Source organism: Lipotes vexillifer, unplaced genomic scaffold (genome assembly GCF_000442215.2).
Source record: "Lipotes vexillifer unplaced genomic scaffold, Lipotes_vexillifer_v1.1 scaffold70, whole genome shotgun sequence".
Lineage (NCBI taxonomy): Eukaryota > Metazoa > Chordata > Mammalia > Artiodactyla > Lipotidae > Lipotes > Lipotes vexillifer.
The window spans coordinates 2,267,563-2,280,429 of record NW_006789896.1 but is presented as its reverse complement, the minus strand read 5'-3'; the positions used below and the strand labels follow the sequence as shown (position 1 = coordinate 2,280,429).

Genomic DNA, 12,867 nt, shown 5'->3' with positions numbered 1-12,867 from the left:
CAACACCCAATAGAAAAATAGGCAAAGGCAATGAATGTAGAGTTCACAAAAAGAAAAAGAAAATAGCTTTTAAATATATGAGAATATGCCCAACTTTACTCATGTTGGAAGAAATGCAAATTAAAATTGCTATGAAACACATTTTTTTTCCTATAAGATTGGCAAAGAGCAAAAATTGGATAATGCTCTGTGTTAGGGAGGGCATGTGGGAACAGGCATCCCCTAAGGTATTGGGGAAGTGTACATTGGAAGATAGTATGGCAGTAGCCATCAACGTTTTTTTTTTTTTTAGTCATCAGTTTTATACACATCAGTGTATACATGTCAATCCCAATCGCCCAGTTCATCACACCACCACCCCCAGCCCCCCACAGCTTTCCCCACTATACGTTTGTTCTCTACAACTGTGTGTCAATTTCTGCCCTGCAAACTGGATCATCTGTACCATTTTTCTAGGTTCCACATATGCGTTAATATACGATATTTGTTCTTCTCTCTATGACTTACTTCACTCTGTATGACAGTCTCTAGATCCATCCATGTCTCAACAAATGACCCAATTTTGTTCCTTTTTATGGCTGAGTAATATTCCATTGTATATATGTACCACATCTTCTTTATCCATTCATCTGTCAATAGGCATTTAGGTTGCTTCCATGACCTGGCTCTTGTAAATAGTGCTTCAATGAACATTGGGGTGCATGTGTCTTTTTGAATTATGGTTTTCTCTGGGTATATGCCTAGTAGTGGGATTGCTGTATCATATGGTAATTCTATTTTTAGTTTTTTAAGGAACCTCCATACTGTTCTCCATAGTGGCTGTATCAATTTACATTCCCACCAACAGTGCAAGAGGGTTCCCTTTTCTCCACACCCTCTCCAGCATTTGTTGTTTGTAGATTTTCTGATGATGCCCATTCTAACTGGTGTGAGGTGAGACCTCATTGTAGTTTGGATTTGCATTTCTCTACTAATTAGTGATGTTGAGCAGCTTTTCACGTGCCTCTTGGCCATCTGTATGTCCTGTTCGGAGAAATGTCTATTTAGGTCTTCTGCCCATTTTTGGATTGGGTTGTTTGTTTTTTTAATATTGAGCTGCATAAGCTGTTTATATATTTTGGAGATTAATCCTTTGTCCGTTGATTCATTTCCAAATAGTTTCTCCCATCCTGAGGGTTGTCTTTTCGTCTTGTTTATGGTTTCCTTTGCTGTGCAAAAGTGTTTAAGTTTCATGAGGTCCCACTTTTTTATTTTTGTTATTATTTCCATTACTCTAGGAGGTGGATCAAAGAAGATCTTGCTGTGATTAATGTCAAAGAGTGTTCTTCCTGTGTTTTCCTCTAAGAGTTTTATACTGTCCGGTCTTACATTTAGGTCTCGAATCCATTTTGAGTTTATTTTTGTGTATGGTGTTAGGGAGTGTTCTAATTTCATTCTTTTACATGTAGCTGTCCAGTTTTCCCAGCACCACTTATTGAGGAGACTGTCTTTTCTCCATTGTATACCCTTGCCTCCTTTGTTATAGATTAGTTGACCATAGGTTTGTGGGTTTATCTCTGGGCTTTCTATCTTTTTCCATTGATCTATATTCCTGTTTTTGTGCCCGTACCATATTGTCTTGATTACTGTAGCTTTATAGTATAGTCTGAAGTCAGGGAGTCTGATTCCTCTTCAGTTTTTATCCCTCAAGACCGCTTTGGCTATTTGGTGTCTTTTGTGTCTCCATACAAATTTTAAGATTTTTTGTTCTAGTTCTGTAAAAAATGCCATTTTTAATTTCATAGGGATTGCATTGAATCTGTAGATTGCTTTGGGTAATATAGTCATTTTCACAATATTGATTCTTCCAATCCAAGAACATGGTATATCTCTCCATCTGTTGGTATCATCTTTAATTTCTTTCATCAGTGTCGTATAGTTTTCTGCATACAGGTCTTTTATCTCCCTAGGTATTTTACTCTTTTTGTTGCAATGGTAAATGGGAGTGTTTCCTTAATTTCTCTTTCAGACTTTTCATCATTAGTGTATAGGAATGCAAGAGATTTCTGTGCCTTAATTTTTTATCCTGCAACTTTACCAAATTCATTGACTGCTCTGGTGGTTTTCTGGTGGCATCTTTAGGGTTCTCTATGTATAGTATCATGTCATCTGCAGACAGTGACAGTTTTACTTCTTCTTTTACAGTTTGTATTCCTTTTATTTCTTTTTCTCCTCTGATTGCCGTGGCTAGAACTTCCAAAACTATGTTGAATAATAGTGGTGAGAGTGGACAACCTTGTCTTTTTCCTCATCTTAGAGGAAATGCTTTCAGTTTTTCACATTTGAGAATGATGTTTGCTGTGGGTTTCTCGGGTTTGGCCTTTATTATGTTGAGGTAGGTTCCCTCCATGCCCACTTTCTGGAGAGTTTTTATCATAAATGGGTGTTGAATTTTGTCAAAAGCTTTTTCTGCATCTATTGAGATGATCATATGGTTTTTATTCTTCAATTTGTTGATATTGTGTATCACGTTGATTGATTTGCGTATATTGAAGAATCCTTGCCTCCCTGGGATAAATCCCACTTGATCATGGTGTATGATCCTTTTAATGTGTTGTTGGATTCTGTTTGCTAGTATTTTGTTGAGGATTTTTGCATCTATATTCATCAGTGATATTGGTCTGTAATTTTCTTTTTTTGTAGTATCTTTGTCTGGTTTTGGTATCAGGGTGATGGGGGCCTCATAGAATGAGTTTGGGAGTGTTCCTTCCTCTGCAATTTTTTGGAAGAGTTTGAGAAGGATGGGTGTTAGCTCTTCTCTAAATGTTTGATAGAATTCACCTGTGAAGCCATCTGGTCCTGGACTTTTGTTTGTTGGAAGATTTTAAATCCCAGTTTCAATTTCATGACTTGTGATTGATCTGTTCATATTTTCTTTTTCTTCCTGGTTCAGTCTTGGAAGGTTATACCTTTCTAAGAATTTGTCCATTTCTTCCGGGTTGTCCATTTTATTGGCATAGAGTTGCTTGTAGTAGTCTCCGAAGATGCTTTGTATTTCTGCAGTGTCTGTTGTAACTTCTCCTTTTTCATTTCTAATTTTATTGATTTGAGTCTTCTCCCTCTTTTTCTTGATGAGTCTGGCCAATGGTTTATCAATTTTGTTTACCTTCTCAAAGAACCAGCTTTTAGTTTTATTGATCTTTGCTATTGTTTTCTTTGTTTCTATTTCATTTATTTCTGCTCTGATCTTTACGATTTCTTTCCTTCTGCTAACTTTGGGTTTTGTTTCTTCTTCTTGCTGTAGTCCCTTTAGGTGTAAGGTTAGATTGTTTGTTTGAGATTTTTCTTGTTTCTCGGGGTAGGCTTGTATAGCTATAAACTTCCCTCTTAGAACTGCTTTTGCTGCATCCCATAGGTTTTGGATTGTCGTGTTTTCATTGTCATTTGTCTCTCTATATTTTTTTAATTTCCTCTTTGATTTCTTCAGTGATCTCTTCGTTATTTAGTAGCGTATTGTTTAGCTTCCATGTGTTTGTGTTTTTTACGGTTTTTTCCCCTGTAATTGATTTCTAATCTCATACCGTTGTGGTCAGAAAAGATGCTTGATATGATTTCAGTTTTCTTAAATTTACTGAGGCTTGATTTGTGACCCAAAATGTGATCTATCCTGGAGAATGTTCCGTGTGCACTTGAGAAGAAAATGTACTCTGTTGTTTTTGGATGGAATGTCCTATAAATATCAACTAAATCTGTCTGGTCTATTGTGTCATTTAAAGCTTCTGTTTCCTTATTTTCATTTTGGATGATCTGTCCATTGGTGTACGTGAGGTGTTAAAGTCCCCCACTATTATTGTGTTACTGTCGATTTCCTCTTTTATAGCTGTTAGCAGTTGCCTTATGTATTGAGGTGCTCCTATGTTGGGTGCATATATATTTATAATTGTTATATCTTCTTCTTGGGTTGAACCCTTGATCATTATGTAGTGTCCTTCCTTGTCTCTTGTAACATTCTTTATTTTAAAGTCTATTTTATTTGATGTGAGCATTGCTACTCCACCTTTCTTTTGATTTCCATTTGCATGGAATATCTTTTTCCATCCCCTCACTTTCAGTCTGTATGTGTCCCTAGGTCTGAAGTTGGTCTCTTGTAGACAGCATATATATGGGTCTTGTTTTTGTATCCATTCAGCAAGCCTGTGTCTTTTGGTTGGAGCATTTAATCCATTCACGTTTAAGGGAATTATCGATATGTATGTTCCTATGACCATTTTCTCAATTGTTTTGGGTTTGTTTTTGTAGGTCCTTTTCTTCTCTTGTGTTTCCCTCTTAGAGAAGTTCCTTTAGCATTTGTTGTAGAGCTGGTTTGGTGGTGCTGAATTCTCTTAACTTTTGCTTGTCTGTAAAGCTTTTCCTTTCTCCATCGAATCTGAATGAGATCCTTACTGGGTAGAGTAATCTTGGTTGTAGGTTCTTCACTTTCATCAGTTTAAGTATATCATGCCACTCTCTTCTGGTTTGTAGAGTTTCTGCTGAGAAATCAGCTGTTAACCTCATGGGAGTTCCCTTGTATGTTATTTGTTGTTTTCCCTTGCTGCTTTCAATAATTTTTCTTTGTCTTTGATTTTTGCCAGTTTGATTACTATGTGTCTCTGCGTGTTTCTCCTTGGGTTTATCCTGTATGGGACTTGCTGTGCTTCCTGGACTTAGGTGGCTATTTCTTTTCCCATGTTAGGGAAGTTTTCGACTATAATCTCTTTACATATTTTCTCTGGTCCTTTCTCTCTCTCTCGTCCTTCTGGGACCCATATAATGCGAATGTTGTTGCATTTAATGTTGTCCCAGAGATCTCTTAGGCTATCTTCATTTCTTTTCATCCTTTTTTCTTTATTCTGTTCTGCAGCAGTGAACTCCACCATTGTGTCTTCCAGGTCACTTATCCGTTCTTCTGCCTCAGTTATTCTGCTTTTGATTCCTTCTAGTGTATTTTTCATTTCAGTTATTGTATTGTTCATCTCTTTTTTTTTGTTCTTTCATTCTTCCAGGTCTTTGTTAAACATTTCTTGCATCTTCTCTATCTTTGCCTCCATTCTTTTTCCCAGGTCCTGGATCATCTTCACTATCATTATTCTGAATTCTTTTTCTGGAACGTTGCCCATCTCCACTTCATTTAGTTGTTTTTCTGGGGTTTTATCTTGTTCCTTCATCTGGTACGTAGCCCTCTGCCTTTTCATCTTGTCTGTCTTTTTGTGAATGTGGTTTTTGTTCCACAGGCTGCAGGATTATAGTTCTTCTTGCTTCTGCTGTCTGCCCTCTGGTGGATGAGGGTATCTAAGAGGCTTTTGCAAGTTTCCTGATGCCATCAACATTTTAAATGCCCCTACCCTTGGACCTAGTCATTCGACTCCTAGGAATTTATCCTATAGACATAGACACAATATATAAGGATATTTATTGCGACATTGATTATAAGAACAAAAGACTGGGAGCTAATATCTATCAATAGGAGATTGGTTAAATAAATGATGGCAGAATTCAATGATGGAGTAAAATGCAGTTGTTAAAAAGAGTGAGGCAACTCCATATGCACTGGTTAATTATCCCCCAGGGGAAGAAGTACAGAACAGGAGTGACCGTGTGTAAACAATTACACATATATGAACGTGGGTTTATATTCATGAATTATCTTTATACTCATACAAGGACAGATAAGATACTTGTGTAACCTTGGTTACCTCAGGGGAGGGGAACAGTTGGCTTGAGGGGAGGGGAGATGGGCACAAGGGTGACTTGCTTTTCATTGTCCTATCTGTTCAAAAATAAAAATGAAATATTTTTAAAAAAAATAAGGCCACACCTTGTCCTGGGACAAAATGATATAGAATATTCAACAGGGAGACATACCTTAGTGAAGTTACCAGTCTTACTGATGTCCAGAGAATTCTATGGCTTCTAAGCAGTAAAGAAGAAACACACCAGGGGAGGATTTTAGACTAACCTTGGACTTCTCCACACTTTTTGATCAATTCTCTTGATCATAAAGGGATTGTAGTAATAATTGGCATTTATATACCATACACTATGTGTATGGTATATAAATTGGAAATGCACAGCAGCTAGGCGCTGCTCTGAATGCATCACAAATATATTAACTCATTTCATCCTCTTAAGAAAAGTAAGGTACTATTATTGCCCCTGTTTTACAGATGGAGAAACTGGGGGCTAGGAAGGCCAAGCAAGTTTTCCCAAGTTCACAGAGCTAGTAACTGGCAGAGCGAGGATTTGAACCCAAGCAGTCTGGCTTCAGAGTCCACGATCTTATAATTAATATCTCTTGTATAAGAAATTTTCTTCAGTTTTTTTTAATTTCAGACATGATTTTTAAAAATAAATTAGTCTAATTCCATTTTTGTAAAATTTTATTTATCTGTCATGTTTGGACTAATGTTTTACCAAATGTGAACTCTGAGAAATAATATCTTGTGAAGTTTTGAATGAATTTCTAACTTCTTCTTTGTGCTTTTGTATATAATATAAAATGTTGTTGATATGTATCATTTCCACAAAACAGCAAAGTCATTCCTCTGGGGGAAAAAGTGTTTAAGTCAATCTCCAAGATATTTAAACACCAAGCATTGCGATGCCTAGTGCTGCAGATACCATGGTCTACAAGAATGACTTCTCAATTGTGGCAAGCCACCTGGGCCAAGTGGCCAGCAAGCCTTTCAGAGGGGATTAGCCAACTGAGGAGTCATTACCCTCTCTCTGACTCTTGAATCCGGTGATTGGCTTTATCAGCTGAAACCATCTGATCGTGTCACTGAAGTGCACAGTTAAATACCTGAACCTTCAAACTCAGTGGAGAGGAAAGTGCTCTGTAAACAGATTTGTTGCTGTGCGCATTCTTCCTGACTGCCTCAGGGCACTTTCTGCAAAACCAGGAGGTGGCTTTCATGCCGATTAAATGTGGGGATTAAGCGATTCCTAAAAAAGCCAACTCAGAGCCAGGCTTTCTATGGGAAGGTGTTTCTGTGGCCTTGGCATCAAGGAACACAGGGGGATTTGAATCAAAGAGGGAAAAGAACAAACACAATCTACCGAACAAACTCCTTACGGCTCTGGAGTGTCATTTTAAGTTGAATAGAAAACAGTGGAAAGTGGATACCACTATGCTGAAGAGTTAGAATTGGAGACGTTAGAAAAGAAATTAAATTACCTAATCTATCCCTTTCTGGGTCACCCTCTACAGAGCCCCTCCTCCATGGGGTCCTTTAGAGAGCCTTTTTAAAATTTTCTTAAGCAAAGAACTTTTCCCACTTATCTAGGAAGAACGTTTTACAATCTAATTTATTTTCAGTTAAGAGTATTTCATAATAATTATTCATTGCAGGTTTTCCTTTTACAACTCCTCAACCTTACAACCTCACAACGCTTATCAACATCTCTTTTTTCAAATCATTTTTCTTCAAATTTTTCTTGCTTTCATTTTCAAGTATTAAAAAATACATATGTGTGTAAGTGCATAGAGATAGATAGATATAGGTAGATATAGATATTGATAGCGATATACTAGCTGTTTAACTATGTAAAGTGTGGATACATAGTTATGGATAAAGTGTATATATACGTATTTCCTACTAATCTGTGTGTCTGTATGTATATGTATGTGTGTGTGCATATATATATATATATATGTGTGTGTGTGTATACCACTTTGGTTGTCCTATTTCATGTATCAGGTTGGAAATGCACAGTATGGAGGTTGGTAATTCCCCATTATCTTGTTTGTAGCCTATTAAACTGGAGATGGGTGAAGAAAAAGACCTGCTGGTCAAATTCAACCCTTCCTATAAAAACGATTTGAATACCTGGGTGGCAGAAGAAGTTCTAGAAATCAAGTATGTGGAGCACCCTCAAGTGGACAGCCTGCACCTGCGTGGAGAAGTGAATTACCCCAACCTCACCTTTGAGACCACAGAGCTGGATTTTGGCTGTATCCTGAACGATACTGAGGTGATCCGCTACATCACAGTCACCAACTGCAGCCCCCTGGTTGTGAAGTTTCGCTGGTTCTTCCTGGTGGATGATGAGGAAAATCAGATAAGGTACCAACTAGTGTGGCAATCCTGCAGAGCTCTCCCCTGCTCTTCATTTTTTTCTCCTTCGGGCTTTGCACTTGGTTTCCTGTATTCTGAGTACTGGTCTCTCATGAATACTTTCACTTCCAACAACTAATCATTGACAGAAGGAACAAAGAGCCATGGTCCATCCTAGGTTTCCAAACAGGAAAAGCAGATAAAACATCTTTGAAAGCCCCAATTGCCACCAAATTAACAAAGTGATATCCCTAAGCCTGCTCTAATTTTGAATCTAGTGGTTGGATCATTAGAAATTTATCACTAAAAATAGTCTTCATAGAGTTTCCTTAATAAGCATTTGAAACCCAAAGCACGAATTGAGCAGGGTAGTACATGAGATGTGTGCTTCCCTGAGCTCTACCTTCTGCATATTTCAGTGGGTTCCATTATGGCCCATATACGTACGTATGTATATAGATATATACTTATGTACAAAAGAGTGGGAGGTGGTGAGCGCCAGAAGGGAAAAGCTGTCTTTACAATATTTGGGTTTAGAAGTGTCTTTCCTGTTCAATTAGAAGCTAAAGCCAACTTAATTTGGAAAACACTCCCTTAAAGAACTAGGAAGAGCCTGTTTCAGTCAAGCCTCAATAACAGTTTCATGTGGGTCAAAAGCCATGTTGTTGGCCAGGATGCATGGGCTTGTGCATATTTCCTTATTGGATGTTTGGACAGCTCAGTTTTCAACACCTGAATTTTGAATGGCCATTCTTAACTGGGAAAGTCTCATGTTATTTCTTGGCTGGTCAATGCTTCCTGTACACTGTCCTCATCTTGTGTATGATAGCCATCCTTTCTTTCTTGTGCCTGTTTCCATGGTAACTATGGCTTGCTCTGGATGTCTTCCATAAACATCTGATGATGACCCAGTGTAGCCCTGAAGCCGGTTCTGGGCCTGAGTGATGGAGCCTGCTCATTAGGTGCCAATGACTGTTCAGATTTGGGATGAAATTCTGTAGATGGTGAACATTTAAAATAATTATGGAAAAATCAGCCAACCTGACCTAATGAGTTTCGAACACCAGATTGTGTGAAGTTATTCTGGTGGAACACAGTTAAATGAGTTTTTTCTATCTGGGAGCAAGGGACATGCTTTATTTATTTTTTTATTTTCGAGAGGCCATTTCCATATTTAAAATGATGACATTTTGAAAATGTTCTTGGCCAGTACTGGAGATGATACACTTAATTTTTCATTGACTTAAGCACTCATTTAATCACTTTTTTCCTTTCTTCTTTATCTTCTAATATCTTGATACTGAGCCTCTGCTTAGATTTCATTTGTTCATTGATTCATTGATTCATTCATTCATTCATTCAGAGAGTCACTCAGAAATCATTTGATAAGTGGCTCTTATGCACCAGATAATGGGTGAGGTATCAGGGATACAGAAGTGAGTAAGACATGATTGCTGGACTGAGGCTATTGGGGAAACAGATGTGTAAACCATGACACATGATAGTGCCAGCCTCTGAAAGATGCCGGGGGAATGAATGCTCGCAGGAGTCAGAGAAGGCTGCACTGAGAGGCACGGTTAAATGCTCCAGATGGAGAAGCAGGGAAACATTCTCAGTAACAGGAATAGCATGTATATAAGTTCAGATTCATGGATTCTGTTGCAAGTGACAAGAAACCTGACCCTAAGTAAAAATGAATAGCAGGGACTTCCCTGGTGGTGCAGTGGTTAAGAATCTGCCTGCCAATGCAGGGGACACAGGTTTGAGCCCTGGTCCGGGAAGATCCCACATGCCACAGAGCAACTAAGCCCGTGAGCCACAACTACTGAGCCTGTGCCCTAGGGCCCACAAGCCACAACTACTGAGCCCACGTTCCTAGAGCTCGTGCTCCACAACAAGAGAAGCCACCACAATGAGAAGCCCACACACCGTAACGAAGAGTAGCCCCCGCTCACCACAACTAGAGAAAGCCTGCACACAGCAATGACGACCTAACGCAGCCAAAAAACAAATAAATAAATTTTTAAAAACTTTTTTTCTAAAAAAAAAAAAAAATGAAAAGCAAAGTTCATTCACTGGTTCTCACAACTCAAAAGTCCAAGTTCATTCTGGCTTCTGGCCTGGCTTAAAGCAAAGACTCAAACAGTGTTGCTGGAGCCAGGGTCCCTGTCTCAGCTCTGCTCTCCGTCATGAGTTAGCCACGTTCTCGGATCAGCTTTTCTCCCGTGGTCACCAAGTGCTGCCAGCACTCCTGGGGCCATGTCTGTGCAGATTCTGAGCCCCTGGAAAGGAACATGAGCCTTGGTCCCAGAACTTCCAGGAGATGCACTCTGATGGGACCATCTTAATCACCTTTCCTGTCCCCTCCCCTCACCGGTCACCATCAGGGGAGGGCGAAGCTCTTGATTAGCATTGGCCTGGCCGTGTGCCCCACGCCAAGCGCTGCAGTGATGACCTCAGAACCACATGGACTAAAGGGGTGGGAGTGGGGCAGATCTCCAGGCAAAAAACTGCAATATAGGAGAAGGAATGTGGGAGAGGCAGGTGGCACGCCCCTATCAGTGTCCACAGGGGACCCGTCAGTGCAGCCACAGTGCAGACTTCATCAGTGGGGGGCAGTCCGGGGAGGCGAGTCTGGGCAGGTAGGTTGGCAGCAGTGTGTGCGAGGCCTGGTATTCCATGATAAGGCACTTTAGACTCTTTCTTGGAGGCAATGGTGAGATTTGTAATCAGGAGAGTGACAGAGTCAGGTTTTTTCAGAAAGATAACCCTTAGCAGCATTCAGCACAGTTGTCCAACCCCTCCTTCCTGAAACACATTCCTTTCGTGGCTTGAATAGCACCATACTCTCCTGCATTTCCTCTTGTCTCCTCGCCTGACTACTTCTCAGCTCTCGGCCAGCAGCAACTCTGCTGGGGTTGTAGGACGCAGGGCTCCCTCCTAGGCTGTCTGCTCTTCCTGGAGTTGCATTTACCGACAGCTTCACTCAGCCCCGGTTGCAGAGGCTTCTGAATACGTATCTCCACCGAGACCCCTCGGAGTTCCAAGTGCATCACCTTCTTGACGTCTCCTCCTGGATGTCTCGCAGGTGACTCGTGTCCAGCGTACCCCACTCCAGTCTCAGGCTCTCCCCTGCCCCCTCCCTGCCTCTCCTACAGGGCCCTTGTCCCAGTAAATGACATCACTGTCCTGGGAGGCATCCAGATTCCCTCCTCTCCCTTACCCCACGCATCAAATCCATCACCAAGTTCTACCTATTACACCTTCTAAAAACCTTTCATTCCCATCTCCACGGTTGTTACCCTAGTTGAATCCCCGATTGCTCCTGCCTGGACAGTTGTGACAGCCCCTGACTGGGCTCTCTGCCTCCACTCCTGTGCCACAGTCCATCACCCCCTCAGCAGACAAGCGATGAGCATGTCACTGCCCTGGTTTTCAGCTTTGAAGGACACCCATGCTTCTTGGGATAAAGTACAAAATACTCACTGTGTTCTTCAAGGTTCAGCTGCCCCTGTGCTGCCCCTGAATTCCTCTCCAGCTTCTTCTCACTTTGCTCTCCCCTTACCACACTGACTTATTTCTGTTTACCCACCATGCCAGCCTCTTTCCTGCCCAGTGGTGGTTTGCTGTCTGACTGCCCTCTCTCTGCTGGACACTCTCCCCTCTCCTCACCTAGTTAGCCCTGCTGCCTCACTAAGTCTTCAGCTTAAACCTCCTTCCCCCGGAAGCCTTCTCCGAGACCCTGCCCTACCCAAGGTTCCCTGTTATAGGCACCAGTAGCCTATCTCCTTGGTGACTCATCACATTTGCAGCTATGGCTAATGGTCAACTTCCTAGCTGGCGCTTAATCCCCATGAGACTAGGGAGCACATCTGTTCTGTTGCCTTTGGATCCCAGAGCCCAGCACAGTCCATAGCACAGTCCTCAAAAAGTATTTTCTAGTTAATCAACTGCTCTCCCTGCCCCTGGTGTTTGTAGTGAGAGGAGAGTCGTTTCGTAACTGGTTTAACATTCTTTTCTGTTGGCTTCCTGGCACCTGCCAAATGGAAAGGTTCAAGGCATAAATATCACCTTGAAGAGAAAAAACAATGCCACTTGCTGTCTAGACAGGCTCTGTCTGTGCAGCCCGTCAGAAAAACATGAACCACTCATTGGCTAAAGGTCACTTTTATCAGATATACCAACACGAACCTTTCTTTTCCAATCAGAATTCTTCTAAGCCTCACAACTAGTAAAAGAAACAAAAGCATAAAAGAGGTTTTCTTCTTCTTTTATTAGGCAGGATATGAGGAGGCCTAGACTCTCAACATTCCTGCCTGTCACAACACGTATACATCACACGTGTGTGTGTGCATGCACATGTGGGAGCGTGTGTGTGCACATGCATGTGTACGTGCATGTCTGTGCATTTGGGAATGAGTGTGCGTGTTTGTGTGTGTGTGTGTGTGTGATTTTGTAGGGAATTCTGACTCAGACAGTCAAAGCACCTCTCTTGTTTGAGCATATTTTTGGTTCCAAGTTGGCCCTCAGGTCACACATAAGAACAAAGAGAGAAGTAAAGTGGGCAAGCGTGTTAGGTAAGCACTCCCTAAGCCAGTCATTGCCTGAGAAACCCACTCATCCATGCGAGTCCACGTGCATGACAGAGTCCTAGACTGAGCTTGATAGATAACAGTCCATGCGCTCACACGTACACAAGTAATGAGGAAGCTGGGAGGACATATCAGGGCTGGGCATGGCTGCCAGCACAACAGCACTGCAAAAACGTGCCCTTTCTTTGGCCTAACTGCTTAGC

The 12,867-nt window shown here is 41.0% G+C and overlaps 1 protein-coding gene across 1 annotated transcript in view; it reads left to right on the top strand.

The window, feature by feature from the left end:
* HYDIN (HYDIN axonemal central pair apparatus protein) overlaps positions 1-12,867 on the top strand; it is a 342,406-nt gene that overhangs the window by 167,000 nt on the left and 162,539 nt on the right. The window contains 1 exon segment of the mRNA XM_007462964.1: positions 7,768-8,081. Coding sequence (XP_007463026.1) covers positions 7,768-8,081 — 314 coding nt within the window.